The sequence below is a fragment of the Primulina tabacum genome, chromosome 3 (genome assembly GCF_025594145.1).
Source record: "Primulina tabacum isolate GXHZ01 chromosome 3, ASM2559414v2, whole genome shotgun sequence".
In the NCBI taxonomy this organism is placed as follows: Eukaryota; Viridiplantae; Streptophyta; class Magnoliopsida; order Lamiales; family Gesneriaceae; genus Primulina; species Primulina tabacum.
The window spans coordinates 5,200,630-5,220,205 of NC_134552.1; the positions used below are offsets into that span (position 1 = coordinate 5,200,630).

General features: G+C 34.4%; 2 protein-coding genes across 3 annotated transcripts; one reads left to right on the top strand and one right to left on the bottom strand.

Annotated features, from left to right (window-relative positions):
• Positions 1–1,719: 1,719 nt before the first annotated feature.
• Positions 1,720–5,053, top strand: LOC142539538 (uncharacterized). Of its 2 annotated transcripts, XM_075645079.1 has the most exons (6): positions 1,720–1,779; positions 1,911–2,183; positions 2,269–3,260; positions 3,612–4,016; positions 4,291–4,520; positions 4,738–5,053. In XM_075645079.1, exons 2-6 carry the CDS (start codon positions 2,065–2,067, stop codon positions 4,999–5,001), a joined length of 2,010 nt encoding a protein of 669 aa, XP_075501194.1. In that variant the 5' UTR covers positions 1,720–1,779; positions 1,911–2,064; the 3' UTR covers positions 5,002–5,053. The 2 variants fall into 2 exon arrangements, with proteins under 2 accessions (XP_075501194.1, XP_075501193.1); XM_075645078.1 differs by having other exon boundaries at positions 1,726–2,183.
• Positions 5,054–14,116: 9,063 nt separating this feature from the next.
• Positions 14,117–16,512, bottom strand: LOC142539540 (tubulin alpha-2 chain). The gene is made up of 3 exons (XM_075645080.1): positions 16,293–16,512; positions 15,079–15,684; positions 14,117–14,986 (listed from the first exon to the last, which is right to left on the bottom strand). The coding sequence occupies exons 1-3, from the start codon at positions 16,383–16,385 to the stop codon at positions 14,336–14,338; spliced, it is 1,350 nt and encodes a 449-aa protein (XP_075501195.1). The 5' UTR covers positions 16,386–16,512; the 3' UTR covers positions 14,117–14,335.
• Positions 16,513–19,576: the final 3,064 nt, after the last annotated feature.

The following is a 19,576-nucleotide window of genomic DNA, read 5'->3' on the forward strand; positions in this document are numbered from 1 at the left end:
GTAAATAATTATGAATTTGATTTTAAGAAATCAAATTAATTATGTTTAGTTTGAAATTGGCATCGTTAATCTCTCTTAATGATTTTACAAACAGCATATTTCTAATTAATAGATTTAAAATCAATTTTGAAATTTACACAACCTAAACTCATCCATCTACACACAAACGTTAAGTGCGTGCTTCAATTGCTTCATTTGAAATCGATCAACGATTTGATTTCTGATTAAAAATATTTCGAATTAAATTCTTATTGTAAATCAAATTTTTTCGTCTAAAATTAAAATAAAGAAAAACTTGTGTGAGACGATATCACGGGTCGTATTTTGTGAGATCGATATCTTATTTGGGTCATCTATTATTTTTTATTGTGAATATCGGTAAGGTTGATAAGTCTCACAGATAAAGATTGTTGGGTGCAATAATTGTCCCTGGTTGGTGGCGATCGAACCGTGGTGCTTGAGCTGCTGTGCGGTAAAAGATTTGAGTTGCACCATTACCACCAGATGTAGCTTTTGGTAAAGCGGTAAGCACTCGGTCCTACAAAGATTCGTGAGACTGTCTCACAAGAGACCTACCCTTAAAATAAAATAAAATAAGACGATATTTGATGAATAATTGGTACTAAAGAACTGTATTTTTATTAAATTAATGGGACAAATAAGTTGATGTGTTGGAAGCAAATTAAGGCATATGTGGAGGGTTTATTGCTAATACTATTAGGCCTCTACATTGTTACCCTTTGGTTGTAAGGTTGAAATGAAACGTTGACAACATAATTGAAGTAAATCTAGTAAAATATATTTTTTTCAAATGAAAAATATGTGATCTTATGCTTAAGATCATGTCTATTTTAATAAATACAATCATCTTATGAATAAAAAAATAAATCAGAATACTTAATTTTTTAAAAAGTATTTATTAAATCCGATTTTAATATCTTTAAGAAAGTGACGGTTTTTTAGAAAATATGATAGTAAAAAAATCTTTTAAAAATTTAAAAGAGAAATTACAATAAAATTTTAAAAACACAATTTTCAAAAAAGTGACAACTTTTCCAATTTCTACTTTATCAAGTCAAACACTAATCTTTGATAATTTTTTGTTTTTTCACGTCACATTTAGGATATAATCGAATCGAATCGATCGAATATTAAAAATATAAAGTTTAAATTTGGCCCGAATTAAGTATATTAGATTTTGCGATCGATTCGAAGCTCGAAATTTTTAAATGTTTTGCTCGAGTTCGTCTGAAAAAGAAGTTCGAGTTTGGCTCGAAATCTTCAAACCTATTCGCGAAGTTCGAATAGTATGGTTCGTGAATGAAAGTTCGAAAGCTCGAAACGTTCGAAATGCTCGAATTGTATGTATATTCATATATAATTATATTATATTAATAAAATATTAAACTTTGTAAACGACTCACGAAGTATCGAACAAAATAATTTTGACTTGAGTTTGGCTCAAAAAAATTCGAACATGTTCGAGTTGAATAAATTTGACTACAAATCAAATATTTATCGAGTAAACTCGAAAAGTTCGTGAACCCACCTATATCCATTTAATATTTTCTTGCCAAATCCCCCCAAAAAAAACCAACAAAAATTCATGTTTCTATAAGTTTATATATATATATATATATATAGATAGATATATTAAAAGTAATATATTCATTACGCATGTATATATGTAATGATAATAAAAAGATGAACAAATGCAAGAGAGAATTCCATGCCTGTAAGCAGGCAAAGAAACGAGTTTTAGTGCCCAGTCGTTTGCAGGTAACCATCTCCCCTCATTTCTTGCTGTCAAAATCTCATCTTCCCTCCCAATTAGGTCTGATTTCAACTTCTTCAGACTCTGATTTACGTGTCTTTTTTACTCAAATTCGAGTGGGTTTCATTGTTTACAGGTGCCAAGTCCATTCATAATTTGAAATATTCAAAGGAGTCATGAATCGAATCACCTGTCTTTTCATTGCTTCAGACTGAATCTAGAACCCGTAAAACTTGATGCTTCTTTCAAAAATCAGTTCTTGTCAGTAAATCTTTTTCAGTTTCCTGAAAATGGATTGTGTTTCAAGCTTCATCTGCCAGAAGATGGAGTCTTTTATCCAAGGCTTTTTGTCCTTTGTTTCCATTTATTTCCTCCCACTCCTCAGTCTCGTCTTCACGTGGTTTTCCAGGTTCGTGCATGTCTTTTCTCAAGTGTTACGGATTCGTTTCCATGTCAGTTCTCTATGTGTTGTTTATTTCTTAGTTTCGACACAGGCTGCAGAAAATTGGTGGTTCCCCGATCAATTATCAAGAGACTGAAACAGAGGGAAATGGCGATCATCATGAAGAAGAACATGATTCGGAGGTGTTTTTGAAATTTAAATTCCCAACCCTTGAGGAATTTATTGAATTTCAGAAAGATCGATGTTTCTTGTTTCGTTCTGAACTGATCCCTTGTGCGAGTATCGGTACATACGAAGAAACCGAGACTTCACAACACGTGAATGAAGTTGATGGAAATGAAATCTGTAATACATCTGAAGATGCAGAAGGTCTTTTCGATATAAATCTGGAACATGTTGGTGATGTAAGTGGAAAATTTCGTGATGAAAAATTGGCAGAAGTGGCCCCGACGGAGGAATTTCGTGCAAATCAAGAAGATTTTCTCGAGGAATCCCCCTTTCAAGATGACAAAATCTCTGTGTTGGAATCTGATACAGACTTAACCAGCGACGAATTCCTATCCGACAAAGATTTGGACGATGGATTCGATATCGAGACAAGTGATCCAAAGAATGAGTTGTCGGAATTCAACGAGAATCAAGAGTTTTTGCAGCACTTTCATGTCACGGATGACGATCCAGGTAATCTTAAGACATTGAACTTAGATTTCCTGTCACATGCCGATTTTTCCGACAAGAACGACGACACAGAACTTAGGACGAAAGACCAATCCAAAGAGCCCCAATCAAAGGACTCGCCAAATTCGCATTCGGATGATGCAAACAAGCTGGAGTCGTTGTGGGAACATCAAGAACTGATTGAGCAGTTGAAAATGGAGCTAAGAAAAGTTCGTGCCACGGGCCTGCCCACCATTTTCGAAGAATCCGAGTCGCCAAGAATATCGGAAGATTTGAAGCCATGGAAGATTGATGAAATGTTCCAGCATGAAGGCTGTATAGGGGAGCTTCACAAATTTTTCAAGAGCTACGGAGAAAGGATGCGCAAATTCGATATTTTGAACTACCAAAAGATGTATGCCATAGGTCAGTCCACTGCTGCCATATTTTTTTTAGGATACATTTCATTCCCCCGATAATTGATAACAAGAGTAGTCACAAAAATATAACCCGTGAGACCGTCTCACGCAAATTTTTGATCAATGATAAAACGAAATATCCCATATAAACCAATCGTTTTCTAAAATCTTTATTTGAACTTTTTTTTGGGTTTTAAAAATAATATGAAATATAAACGGGATAAATTTAACAATTTTATCGTCCGACAAATAATAAATAGCAACGTTGAAGATGGATGGGAAGGGAGATTTGGTGTTGTTTTGCAATTCAACATAAACGGATTGAACCTTCCAATGTAACTTGTGTGCTCGACCACAGGTTTCTTGCAGCTAAACGACCCTCTCCACTCAATCCCACCATCGCCACCAACGCTAAAATCCCTGGTTACCCAGAATCTGTGGCGATGGAAACACGAGATCCATGGCAGCAACCCCATGAAGAAGTTCATAAACGAATTACATGGCGACATCGAAGTCGTATACGTTGGCCAGATTTGCCTTTCTTGGGAATTCTTGCATTGGCAGTACGAAAAGGCCTTGGATTTGTGGGATTCGGATCCTCGTCGAGCCCAGCGATACAACCAGGTCGCGGAAGAGTTTCAGCAGTTTCAGGTGCTCATTCAGAGATTTATTGAAGATGAGCCGTTCCAAGGGCCTAGAGTTCACAGCTACGTCCAAAATCGATGCGTTCTTCGCAACCTTCTTCAAGTTCCTTTGATAAGAGGTAACATTGAACGTTGTTTGTGTACTTTAAATAAATGCATGCTTAGCTAGCTTCTTTTTGGTTTGAATTATGGTGGTAAATCAGTAAATGCATTTACCAAATAATTTTTTTATATTGATTCAAGAGCCATATAGGTGAAACCGTAAAATTACCATGTATGTAGCTCTTTGTTTAAAACGTAGCTTGTGTATAATTTAAAATATTTGAGTTCATAGGTTAAAATAATCACAAGATTAGCATGTAGTAAGATAAATGACATAATTTGTTGTGGCAGAGGACAAAATGAAAGACAAAACGGAGAGTGGGAAAAATGATATTTTGGATGAATATGGTGTGACAAGTGGTATGTTAGTGGAAATAGTGGAAGAATCGATTCGATTGTTTTGGAGATTTATTGGAGCTGACAAAGATTGTAACGTCGCATCCATCAAGAAAATGGCCCAGCAGGTTTCTAATTCTGAAGACAACAAGCTGCTTCTCCACCTCAAAAAAGATCTTCTCAAGGTACTTACTTTCCTCCTAATTTATTCGGCATTAATCTTCTGTATGTCCCTTATTTGGGACAGATAAAAAACAATCGAAATATGTCGTTTATTTGAGTTGAAGTATGGTTTTGTGATATTCACGTCACATTCTATAATTTTATATCAATTTAAATTAGTGTTTTCATACATCTTAACATGTTGATTGATGTACTTATTCATTTAATCGTGGAATGCAGAAGGAGAGGAGAATCAAGGATATCCTAAGGAGCGAAAATTGTATTCTCCGGAGATTTCATCGGAGCACGGATGAAGATGAATGGGACGAAGTCCTCTACTTTTTCTCGCAAGTAGATATGAAATTAGTGTGTAAGGTATTGAGTATGTCGAGAGTGACGAGGGATCAATTGGTATGGTGTCATAATAAGTTGAGCAGGATTAGTTTTGTGAACAGAAGAAAAATGCATGTGCAGTCTGCAGCTTTCTTGCTGTTTCCTTGTTAGCTTTGTTATGATATATAAGGTAATTAATAAAGAAAATATTTCATTTCATGAATTTTGGATATAAATTTTACTTCTATTTTAGTATGTTTCGAAAAAAAATATGAGCCTCATTTATCATCTTCCTCCAAAATAACGGGCACCTCCACATCCTGATTGCTGCTCTTTATTTTCAGTACTACTTTATCTCCAATATTATACTTATCAAATGCTCTGTACAAATCTGCTCTACTCCTCACCTGAAACCATATGTAAACCAAAAATGGTCATCCCCTCAAAATATACTCAATTTTCTACATTCGAATTGTTATCAGAGAGAATCGCTAAAGTTTCACAGCAAGTTATTCAAGTAGCAGAATAAATATTGACTAGAAAAGTGTGCACTGATTCCTAGCCAAATGAATCCCACGTTGGCTACCACAAAACATCTTAGTCACCACCTCTTGAGCTTCCAACTCGGCAACCATTCCGTACATCAACAAGGCTTCTTTAATCGCTTCAGTGACTGCAATGAACTCAGCTTCTGTGGTGGATAATGACACTACATGCTGTAGGTTACATTTCCAACTCACCACATTTCCATGATATGCACACACATAACCAGTTAAGAAATCCCACTCCAAATGTTCCCCTGAGTACCTGAAGATCCACTTTACTACCTCCCAGTGGTCTCTGTCTGGTCTACTAATATAAAGGCTCGCCAAACTCACTGCATAAGCTAGATCAGGTCGAGTGCAAACCATGGCGTACATGAGACAACCCAATGCACTTGAATAGGGGATCTATTCCATGTCCAGCATCTCTTCTTCAGTCTCAGGTGACAATTTGAAATGTTTAGCCATAGGGGTTTGCACTGGTTTAGCTTGATCCATTTGGACCTCTTTAACACCTTCTCCATGTATGAACTTTGAGATATAAAGAGTCTGCCAGTAACTTTATTTCTCTCGATTTCCAACCAAGAATCTTGCTTGCTGGCCCCATCTCCTTCATCTCAAATTCATCCTTGAGTAATTCTTTAACCATATCTACTTCAGATTTGCACTTGGATGCTACTAAAATATCATCCACATAGAGCAATAAAAAAGCGTCTGATTCCCGTTTCACTTCTCTTGAAGTAAACACAGTTGTCATACTCACATCTAACAAAAATGGATTTAAGCATATAATTGTCAAATCTCTTGTACCATTGGCGTGGGGATTGCTCAAGTCCGTGCAAGGACCTTTTCAATCGACGCACTTCTCCTCTTCACCTTCTTTGACAAAACATTCAGATTGTGTCAGGAAAATCTTCTCCTCTAAATCTCCATGCAAGAAAGTTGTCTTAACATCAAGCTGTTCCAACTCCATTTTTTCTTGTGCTACCAGGGGAAGAATAATTCTTATTGAGATGTGTTTAACCACAGGACAAAACACTTCGTTGTAATATACCCCTTCACTTTGTAGATATCCCTTAGCCACAAGCATAGCCTTAAATCTTACCTTCTCCACCTCTGGAATAGATTCTTTCACCTTAAACACCCACCTGCAGCCTATTACTTTTTGGCTTATTGGTTTTTCAACCAAATCCCAGGTTTAGTTTTTCTCCAGAAACTTCATCTCATCCTTCGTTGCCTCTAGCCATTTACCAGAATTGTTACTGCTCAGGCCTCTTCGAAGGACATTGGTTCTTCTTCGTCAATCAAAGAGGCTGCCACAAGAGCAAAGGCAATCATATTAGCGTATCCAAATCTCTTGGATGGCGTAATGTTCCTCCTGGTTCTATCCCTGGCTAACAGATAATCATCATTGACTTGTATATCAGGGCACATATGAAAAGAACAACCCGAGTCTAATGCCCATTCCTGGCTTACCTTTTCATTTGCTACACGAAGGATCTTTGCACTCTCATACCCCTAAGGCTACATCGCATTTCCACCATCATTCTTCTTATCCAGGTTGTGTTTCTTGCGATCTGGACATTCTCTCTTAAAAATGTCCCTCTTCCTTGCACAAAAATCACTTCCTCTTATCTCTAGATTTCGATCTAGTTATATTTCTTAATTTGAATTCTCTTTTCTTCGGTCTTCCCCTAACATTAAGCCCTTCACCTCTTGATTCATCTACTTCCTCTGATCTCTTTGCGAATAGGGCAGACTGCACTTCTTCAAGCGTAATTAAATCTCTTCCATAGATCATTGTGTCCGAAATATTGTCGAATTCGCTGGACAATAATCGGAGGAGGAGGAGAGCTTAATCTTCGTTGTCAACTTTGATTTCAATATTCTCAAGATCCAATATGATCTTATTGATATCATTCAAGTGATCTTCCAAATACATTCCTCCAGCCATCTTGAAAGTATACAATTTTTGCTTCAAGTATAGCCTGTTGGCCAAAACAAAACTAGTAAGATTGATCAAATTTACCAGCAAGCTCTCCGTTTCTTACATTTAGTTGATGGTAAAAATTCGTGTGACACAATCTCACGAGTCTTATTTTGTGAGACGAATATCTTATTTGGGTCATCTATGAAAAATATTACTTTTTATTCTAAGATATTACTTTTTGTTGTGAATATCGGTAGGATTGACTCGACTCACAGATAAAATTCGTGAGATCATCTCACAAGATACCTACTCTTCTTAGTTGATTTGCAATCAAGTCTGGGGTAATTTTGTGAGCTCGTTAATTCATTCATAATTATTTTATTAAAATGAATTTTATATTTTAGCAGTACATGAAAATCTAAGGGAAAATATCTGTTATTATCGATTTTTTTGTTAATTAGTTATTTGTGTATAAGTTTACATTTGGTTGATTATTATATGATAGGATAACTTATTTAAGTAATCAAATGTTTGGTAGATTTAGTAAAGAATTAATACGGTTATGTGGTTAGTTGGGCAACATCCCCTTGCCACAAATTTCGACGTGCCCCTTGCCACTTGTATGTATAAACTTTGAGACACTGATCTAATTGGACCATGAATCCAACTTTTTGTTTAATAATTATTTCATTTTAGAGTTTACTAAACCGTAGTTGTGTCTGTCCAGATAATGTTGGAGTAAGATGGTCACGAATAAAGATATTAGGACTAAGTTTCTTTTTAATTCATCTTTGGAAAATGAAATACTTGTTAGGATGTTTAATTTTAACAAAGTGATTGTTGTAGGTTCACGTGCTATTAAAAATCATAACTAATGGTAATGGTGCAATTTAAATATTTTAAATTGTATAACAATTCATGTGTCATGATTGGATCGCTGTACTTATCAGAGACAATTATGGCACCTCAACAATCTATCACTCAATAATTACACTTTTTGCAATAAATGAAAATCGAACTCATGACCTTGACTCTGATAACAATTATAGGATCAAGCGTTTGTCATTTTACTAAATACTATAGTAATAATAATAACGTAACTCAAATATTTTAAATTACATCACAGAAATTGTTATGACCCTAAGCAGAGGTTTGACAAATCACATATAGAAATTAAATAATGAAAAATTCATATTTTCGAGAAGAAAGATGAAAACTCATTGAATATGAATCGACCGAACATACCGGCTGATCCCACTATTTACCAATAATATTTAGGCACGTTTAGACCCCAACAACTAAACAAAAGTTTATATCATAAATCTTCTTAACTATTTTTAAGATCCTTCTGTATAATTTAATCATTTATTCATATAAACTTTTCAATATTTGTTCAATGGTCGCAAAATGAAAGATATACATAAGTTTTACCATAATTAATTTTATTCCCAGAAATGTTCTATTTTTTTTATAAAATATATATATATATATATTGAAAAAATTCATAATTCCACAAAAATACATTTACTTTCCACATTCTCTTAGCCACACGTTTCTTAGTTTTATTAGAGATATTCCTTACTTCATTGTATTGTTATTTTAATATAGTGAAATAAGTACGAACGTCATTCCCCATATATCTTGAAAAGTGACAAATTTACTTAAAACACGATTCTTTAGTTAATTAAAATGATTAAAAATTAATTAATAAATAAATTATTAATATTGAAATAAAAAGATGAAATAAACACAATTAAAACAATATAAATTAAATTAATAAAAGAACATTTGTATGATTTCGATACACATACTAATTGATCTTCTCAAATGAATGAATTTTAATTCTTAGGCAATGATTTTGATAGAATTCTCTTTTTTATTAATATATTATTCCGAGTTATATTAATCTAATTAAGTTGTAACCAAGTGTTATTATACTATTTAAAATTTGTAATCGCATTAACGAACCGTAAAATTCTCTAACTTTCGATTTATGGCCATCAACACATACTCAACATCATATACATGCAAGTTGTAGATTCATAGATTATATCACTCTATCATGTTACAAAATTTCATCTTGATTTCAATTATAACATATAAAATCACTTCGAAGTTGATCTTGTTTCAAAAATGCAATATAAACAATAATATAATTAAATATGCTTAGAAACAAAATTTAATCTTTAAAAAAATCAAAACATAATTTTTGGAGGTAAGATCCCCTAAATCCTAACTAAAATAAAAGATAAAAGAAGAAAACGCTTGTGAAGTTCTTGTCATTCGCTTGAGTTATCTTGGTCTCGTTTTTCCCCTCTTGCGCGGCTCTCTCTCATGCGCCTGGTTCTCGTCGGCATCTCTGCTAGGTTTTCACTTTTCATGCGCACCTCAGAATTCACAAAATTCTTCCTTCTTGTCCCAAAGATCAACGCATATTTTGTTTTCATAATCGCGTTGTGCTTAGGCGGTTATGTTCTATCGTCGTAGCGCGAGCTTTTCTATCCAACTTTTCTCATCTTTAGTGTTGCGCTGAGATGATCATTTTTTTATCGCCGTAGCACGCCATCCATATTTTGCCGGCAACAACTCATTTTCTTCAATTCGTTATGGAGCCATCATTTTTTCGGCTCCAGCACAACCTTTGTTGCCCGGTTTTTGCACCACCACTGTAAGTTCGTCTTTTTTTCAACTAAATGTATAAAATACGAAGTTGAGACAAAAAAAATTAATTATGCAACAAAACATTCTAAACAATGTAGGTTAACACATAAAATCGACATCTATTAATAGTAATTAAAAAAAATTTTAAGGTATCCCGATCATTTTCAACTCAACTCTGGTGCACATCATTTTATTATTATTATTATTATAATAATAATGTATTACGCATTTGGAAATTAAAAAAAAAAAAAACACAACTAAGATATACACAATTTGCAGTACGCATTCGGTCGGTTCGGCATTTATCCATAACCGAACCGACCGAATTAATTTTCATAATCGATGAAAACCAAACCGAATTAAACCGATTAGCTTTAAAAAATAATTGTGCTTTTATTTTTATTTATATATTTAATTTTTTTTAAACATTACAGTCTACACAAATGTATAAAAATATAAAACCACACACATCACAAATGTATAAGTTTTGTGTGAATATAAGTAATACATGTTTAATTTATAAAATAACATAACATGGACAGACATCGTCTCGACCGATGACGAGAGATGGGTGGACGACGGATGAAGTCAATTGTGGAAAGTAGAAAAGTGATAACAAAAAAACCAAGACGTTTAGAATTAAGGTTGATTTTAAAATTAAAAATTTAAATATATATAAAAATTAATAAATAATAAAAATTATTAAATAATAGTATTTATTATATCGATTAATTCGGTTAATCGATTTCAAAATTTTGAAAACCGTAACCGAACTGAATTAACCGATGTATCCGGATTTCCAAAATTACCTAATTTAATTTTCGAATTGGCTCGGTTCGATCGATTAATTCGATTTAACTTGAAATCTTGCTCACTCCTGTGCACAATGAACTATTGAACTATATTTTTTTCTTATATATAAAAAATATATGAAATATTTTATTTTATTTTTTTAAGAAAAAATCTGGTCAAGGACACGCGTGGAAAGCCCATACGGCTGTTGATGTCGCCATGGAAAGAGCGTCACTCAACGGGAAGCTCGGCCAAGCTTGCCAAGTATTCTGCACACCTCACCCCAACACTCAATTCACACACAAATATCACACGCAATCTACATCCTTCCACCACTCCCACATATGATCTATATATAATAACAAAAACCAGATTTGTCTACCTCGTTCTCCATGTATTGCAGCTTCCATCAGAAGATCAGGGTATTCTCTTGCCCAGAATATTCCGGTTCAGAATCCGGGACAGCGGCGGTGGATATGGATCAGGAGAGTTGTGGTTCTTCGACGGAGGAGGTGGAGTCGCCGAGATCGGTGATGATGATGGCGGCGGATGGAAGAAACGAATATCGGAAGAGCGGCGGTGACAAAGTGCGAGCCCACTAATCAGGTCTTGCGGATCAGAGCCGAGGATTTGCATCTGGGAGACGATATCGGGGAGGGGAAATTGAGTAAATTAGGGTTTCGGGATTTTGTGATATTCTCAAGGCCTGTTTTACCAGCTTCCCCTCTCGGTGGCAAGACTGATTGATTGATGGCCACTGAATTTTTGCCTGGTTTGTAAATTAAATTCGAAATAATAAAATATTAAAATATATATATATAGTTTTGGATTGGATTTTCTTCTGTATAATTTTGTGTATATATTACGGATATGAATATTAAAATTAAAATTTAGTAAAAGTCTGTTTTGTTTGGCGGAAACATTAAGCTTTAGCTATCACTTCGATAAAAATTCGTTGTTTAGAAAGATTAAACATTTATTAATTACATATTTTTGTTTTTTTCATATGTTTCATTCAATTTTTTCAATAAATTATTATATTTTTATATTAATTATCTAATAAGATTACTATCTTTCATAGTGTGAGAATTATTTGGTTTAATCACGCTTTTTTCTCAAGTACCATGATAATCCGAAGTTGACAACATAAAGATTTCGACTTAAACATCAAAAAATGGATTTCATCACGACATAGTTGTGGGATCATTTTATTAAGCCAGGGTATGGATCCATTTGTAAAGGGTCGATTGGCCTCGTGCTAAGATCCATTAGTGTATCACGAAAATTTGTCAACGTGTCATATACAAAATCGTGTTAAATGCGAAAATTAGATTTCTAAAACCGAACGATGTTAGCCTCGAATCGGTGTTAGTACGAACTCCTTCGATAAAGCATCAGCCATCAAGAATCAGAAATTTAGTTTTAAAAAAAACAAAAAGAAATTAAAAAATATTCATAAGTAACAGAAAAAATATATATGTAATATGATGCTTTTATGAGTCGATATTTTTACAACTAAAAATTAAAAATAAAAGCTGAATGAATAAAAGCCGCATAAAAATGAAAAAGTTAAAGGAAAACTATAATCATACAAACTGAAAATGAAGTATAATTAATGGATATGCAGAGCATTTTTTATAACGTTTGTTGATGAATTATTGTGAAATCATTTTCTAATGACTCCTGTTTGTTTTTGTTTCATTCTTCCTAACAGTTTTGTTATTTTTCACGATCATCCATCGTGGATCATGGGTCAATTTTCTCAATCGTGCGCCTTCTCGATCGAACTGCAGCTCTAGTGAACGTTGACATCATTTGAGTTTTCAAATCAGATGGGCTTTTGTTATCGATGGGGATTTTTTGCATAATTTGGGTCTAACAATTAGTTTATTGTCATGTCAAATTTATTAATGACTATTTTTGTAGTTCAGGGATGAGATTGGATATTATATTTGGTAAAAACTTGTGTGAGATGGTCTCACGAGTCGTTTTTTGTGAGACGGATATCTTATTTGTGTCATCCATGAAAAAATATTACTTTTTATTGTGAATATCGGTAAGATTGACCTGTTTCATAGATAAAGATTCATGAGACCGTCTCACAAGAGACATACTCATTATTTTTAGGGCTAATCACACAAACGGTTATACACGAGCTTCAAAGTAAAACATATGCGTATGTCAAAATAGGGTTGAGACTGTGTTTTTGGAGGATTAGGAAAATATTAATTCAACTTATTTATGAGTAGGTCTTTTGTGAGACGGTTTCACGTATCTTTATCTGTGAGACGGGTCAACCATACCGATATTCACAATAAAAATTAATACTCTTAGCATAAAAAGTAATATTTTTTCATGGATGACCCAAATAAGATATTCGTCTCATAAAATATAACTCGTGAGACCGTCTCACCAACGGACAACCTAGTTTGACATCTTGAAAATATCGTTAGATTAATGTTCAATACTAAAGCCACGTGTTTAATTAATGGTCCAAAAGAAATATAATGTCGATGAAAGTGCACATAAATTTTCACACAAAATAATTAATTATACAATTTGCAATAAATATTACGGTTCACGGTGTTTATTTTAGAACGTGTGTAAATATTTCTGTTATATCAGCTGATTTATGATTTTAAAGTCTTATTTTAAAAAGATTTTTTTATAAAATAATATAAAATATTTTATTAATATAATTTTTTCCATAATTAAAATAAAAGCTAAATATATTAAAATTTATGCAAATAATTATTTTCGAAATTTTTTAGAGGATATATTTGAAATATAAAAAAATAAACACACATTTTTCCAGACCAGAGTTTAATTTAATTAAAGTCTCCTTGAAGATTCAAATTTTAAAGTTTAATGCGTAGATTAGAAGAAAACTAGTATAGCTTCAATGAGTAAACTCCAAGCAAGAATATATAGATCGTGCCTCTTCAGTTGCCCTTTATTTCTGAAAAAGAAAAAAAAAATGCAAATATAAAATGTAGTTTAACTCTTTTATTTTCTGTGTCATAACTATATTTATTTATGTTTTTCCACGTAGATCAATAATATAATCGAAAAAACTAACTATATAAATGAATTTTCGTTTTAATCTGAATTTATTGAGTTATGAATATAATAATAATTCTTTAATTACAAGAATGTAAGTTAAATATTAATATATTAGTAAAAAATATATATAGTAGAAATATCCAATTTTTTTAGTTTTTGAGGTGGGATTGCTGGATTTTGAACCCATGACCTTTACCAATTTTTGGAGAGGATGATGCCACTCTACCAAACAGTGCGCAAAATTATAATATTTAGAATTTAAAGTTTCGAATTTACTATATTAAAATATGATTATATATTAGCACAAATTTCATTTTATGATTATATTATTAAAAAAAGTTAACGCAATTAACTCGACAACAAGATGAATTCAAACACACTGGCATCACAAGTTTTGCGGCTAACAAAACACGAGCACACACAAGAATAACAAACACGAGAAACACAAATCACAGAGAAAACAGAAAGACATTCGCAAGACAAATGCTTGATCTGATTTAGTTGGGAAAGAACAAATCTATTCGTACTCATCTTCATCATCTCCTTCAGGACCCTCGGCTCCAACTTCCTCGTAGTCCTTCTCGAGAGCAGCCAAGTCTTCCCTCGCTTCTGAGAACTCTCCTTCTTCCATACCCTCACCGACGTACCAATGCACGAACGCACGTTTGCAGTACATCAGATCAAACTTGTGATCGATTCTTGAGAAGACCTCAGCGACACTGGTTGAGTTGGAAATCATGCAAACGGCCCTCTGAACCTTGGCCAAATCCCCACCAGGAACAACAGTGGGGGGCTGATAGTTGATACCACACTTGAATCCAGTTGGGCACCAGTCCACGAATTGAATTGTCCTCTTGGTTTTGATGGTGGCAACAGCGGCATTCACGTCCTTGGGAACAACATCACCCCTATACATTAAACAGCAGGCCATGTATTTCCCATGGCGAGGGTCACACTTCACCATCATAGACGATGGCTCGAAAGCAGTGTTGGTGATTTCAGCAACAGAGAGTTGCTCGTGGTATGCCTTCTCAGCGGAGATAACAGGTGCATATGATGAAAGCATGAAGTGGATTCTTGGGTATGGGACCAAGTTAGTCTGGAACTCGTTCACATCCACGTTCAATGCCCCATCAAATCGTAAAGATGCAGTCAGAGAAGATATCACCTGGACAAATTTCCAAACGAATAAATTCTGAATTTGGACCATTGATACACAGTACCGGATGCATTATTTTATACCCTTGACCGATGAATTACCTGAGAAATTAGTCGGTTGAGGTTGGTATACGTAGGCCTCTCAATATCAAGTGATTTGCGGCAGATGTCATATATAGCCTCGTTATCAAGAAGCACAGCAACATCAGTGTGCTCCAGAAGAGAGTGGGTCGAAAGCACAGAGTTATATGGCTCAACCACAGCAGTTGAAACCTGAGGAGAAGGGTAAATAGTGAATCCTAGCTTCGACTTTTTTCCGTAGTCGACAGAGAGTCTCTCCAGCAACAAAGATCCAAGCCCGGATCCGGTGCCTCCACCAACAGCATGGAACACCAGAAAACCTTGCAAACCAGTACAGTTGTCTGCAAGCTTCCGGATCCTATCAAGACAGAGATCCACGATTTCTTTGCCAATAGTGTAATGACCTCTAGCAAAGTTGTTGGCGGCATCCTCTTTGCCGCTGATCAGCTGCTCCGGATGGAAGAGCTGGCGGTAACCACCTGTGCGGACCTCGTCGATCACAGTAGGCTCGAGATCTACAAAAACAGCACGTGGGACGTGTTTCCCAGCACCTGTTTCACTGAAGAACGTGTTGAAGGCATCATCTCCTCCGCCCACCGTGGTATCTCCGGGCATTTGCCCATCAGCCTACACAAGGTAGATCATGAAAATATTTGAATCAAAAATAATAATAATTCAATTTCCCGATGCCAACCATAAGATACCGCACAAGACGATAAGAACAGCGAATCTGACAGAAGTCCATTTTAGATCTAAAATTGAACTTTTGAAATATTACAGAAACCGAATTATAAAAAAGCATTTAGATCTACGGTTTCTGATACATTTTCTTCATAGATCACAAAGAAATGAATTAAATAAATAAGATAGCATAGATCTATGTAATCATATAACCCCACAAACTACAACAAATACGAGCGAAATAAAACTTCCCTCCTGACCTACAATTACACACATAAAAAATTGACCACAAAACGAAATCTAGAAAGAAACCAAAGTCGGACCTACGACTTATGATAAATTTTCTGACAATCACAATCTCCTCCAGTCATTTTCAAAAAAAATCGAATGTTGATGTGAGATCTACAACACTCTCATTCTGAAAACCAAAATAACAATGAGAAATCTCCCCAGATCTGACAAATTCACATCATCATATAAAAAAAACAGAAATTTAGGATCCCTTAAACCACAGATCTAACACAAAAGAATTAAAAAAAATAAAAAATACAAACCTGGATACCATGTTCGAGGCAGTAAAGCTCCCAGCAGGCATTCCCGACCTGAATACCGGCCTGACCAATGTGGATCGAAATGCACTCTCTCATTGTCAGATATTGGATTTTGCGGAGAAGGAACTGGAATGGCCTGAGGCGTATACAAAGACGTCTCCGGACAATGTGCGATGCAGAGTGGGAATAGGAATACTAGGGCTTAGTGTCCAGCCTATTTATAGGAGTGGTGCGCAGTAAATTAGGGGCAGTTTTCTTTTTTTCTGTGCATCATTTTTTCTTATTTTGTCTTCCCTTTTTTCTATTAAAAAAAATATACATACAGTTGGATAGTTTATAATTACGGTTGGCTCCGGATTTAGTTTTGAAAATTTGAAATTCTGGAACCGACAGGCAACCCGGTTCCAATATAGGTCGGGCGAAGCTGGTCCGTGTATCATGGGTTCTTTCATCCGGTCTTCCCTTCACTTTCTTTTTCGTATTATTACATTGTCAATATTTAGGGATGAAAATGAACCGAGCTTAGGTTTGATATCATATGGAACATGTCCCGGTCGTGATGTGTCAGACCCGATTAAGAAGATCTAAAGATTTAGTAGACGTTCCCCGTCATTATATATATAAATATTATATATAAATGTATGTATATAATACAAATAATATATTTATATTTTTTCTTATATTGAACAATGAAAGCCTTAATTCATAATTTCAGCTAATAATAATTGAGTAGGTTGAGACGGTCTCACGAATCTTTGTCTGTGAGACGGGTCAACCCTACCTATATTCATAATAAAAAGTAATACTCTTAGCATAAAAAGTAATACTTTTTCATGGATGACCCAAATAAGAGATATGTCTCACAAAATACGACCCGTGAGACCGTCTCACACAATTTTTTGACATAATAATTAGAATTCGGATAATTTTATTATATGATGATGTGTTTGATATGAAAATATATCATTATAATTTTCTTTTGTCACTAACTGAATAAATAAATTGATAAATTTTAACCTGTGATAATGTAGCTTCAAAAAAAAAAAGATCTTGTGATCTAAATAATATTAATATAAATTTTAATGATATATTAATTTTAAAACTTTTTTATTTTGCATTTAATAAAAAATAAAAATCATATGCAGGTCCAATGTGGCTGACCCAGATTAGACTAACATGGTTCCCGAGGTGATCGGGTTTATCCAAACTCGTCCTACACCCGCCCCAGACAATATTTTTTCGAATTAGTATGTCGTACAAGACTTGCTGAACCGTCAATCATCCAATATATATAGACCGTAAAGCTCCTGGTTAATTTACTGAAATTTGGATGGGGTTCCCAATAAATTCAGGCCCGTTATGTCTCAGCCCAGTTAATAAAACATCAAACAAATGCTAAATGGCCAACTTTCGGTATTTAAGTATTTGGATCGGATATTTGAACTATATGTTCCGTTCAAGGGATTGCTTTCAGAATAGTTTGGATCACCGTAATTAATTTCCTAATGCATAAATAAATATTAGTATATATGGTAACGTATTAGACTCACATCCGACAATACAAGTAATTAATCTAATAACTAGTATGCCTGTTAATCTCGTCGTTTTTATTTGAACAATTGACTACCAGTTACTCGAGATGGAGTCGACTTGAGTCGAGTCATGACACACAAAACTAAGTCTTTCTTTAAAACAAAAATAAGTTCTTACGATGAATCCGTGACAGCCAGTCACAATAAATTAAAGAGAACGAAGAGTATTAATCCAAAGACTATTCTCGTTTTAAGATACTTATTATTAGCGTTTGTATTGTGGTTGAATTCCCATTTTCCCCATGTTTGATTGTTACAATCGAGTTTCGAACACCATATGTATTTTTAAACTTGTCTGCGGGTTCCATATTTTTACCACCATGTGATTCACATTTTGTTGAAGGTGTTGTCACATGGTTAGAGTAAAATTTAAAAAAAAAAAAAAAACCCAAATGTGGCCCATAGGGCTACATACTATTGGGTTACAATGTGTTTTGAACAGAAATCCCTGAGCTTTAGATGGACCAAAGAAGGAGTTACAATTAACAGGGTCCAGTCCAACACAACTGGTCTTGAAATAGGAAAACAAGCCCAATCCAATATTTATTGAATAAAAAATTAGAATGTGATGATTGATTAACGGAACGGCTTAATATTTGAATTGAACAATTATCATCAACTATATTTCTACGTAAACCAACAAACTTTTAATAATGTAATTTGAATGAGAGTCCAAAGTCACGTGATTAATTATCGGAAGTTGCAGATTAGCAAATCGTAGCCAAGATCGAGAATATTGGCGAGCAAAGCATAAATAGAACAAATCGTGATATTTGAGCTGCTCTACCATGTTACAATCTATACAGCTTAATGTTTAGAAGTGAAATTGGGAGAATTTAATGCGAGGAAGAGGAAGAGGAAGTGGAAGTGGGATATTATGTTGGTTGCCCATTTCAGGTGGGGTCATAAAATTTATATAAAACATGTGAGGGGGTCGGCATAGGGATTTGGTTGCCTCTTACAGGAAAAAATCATTGCCTTAATAATATAAATGTACGGAGCCACGTGTCGTGTTCTGAGTGAATCTGAAAGACATATGTGACTTCGTATTTTCACAATTAAACACTCTCGTGGTCATGTCTCCGATCTCATTTATTGGTGGAACCTTCGTTCCTAAATTCGTTTGCAAAAGTAATGTTGGAGATGAGAGTCATTGTAGCTAAGGAAACCTGAATATGTTTTTGTTGGAAATTTAATAAAATTAAAGTTTGAATAAAAATTATGTCTCATGAATGTGTGAGTGTGTTTTGGCTCTTCACATTCTTGAGTTAGTTGAAGAGTTTTGCCTATTCATATTCTTGAGTTAATGAGAATATTAATTGAGTTAATTAATCTTGCATGACTCTTGGTGTGTATTTTGGTGCTTATAAATAGTGTGTTCATTTTCCTCATTTCATACACATGAAAATTTTATCTCTTTCAAGTACTCTCTTACATTACATATTGTTATATTTCCATATGACCTCCGTTAAATCTCGGTGATAAAGTAAAGGTACGTTTTCAGTTCGCCGTAGTGGTGTCTCGTGCTAAGTCACTCCTGGTTGTTCCGTTGTATACTGAGAAACAGACGTCCGCTGAAACATCGAAGCACATACCGGAGAGGACGAATCTAGTTTAAGGAAATTGTACACGCTACAGGACCTCGATTTGGTTTTGCTTTATTTTACACAATAGTCATACTGTAAACATCACACT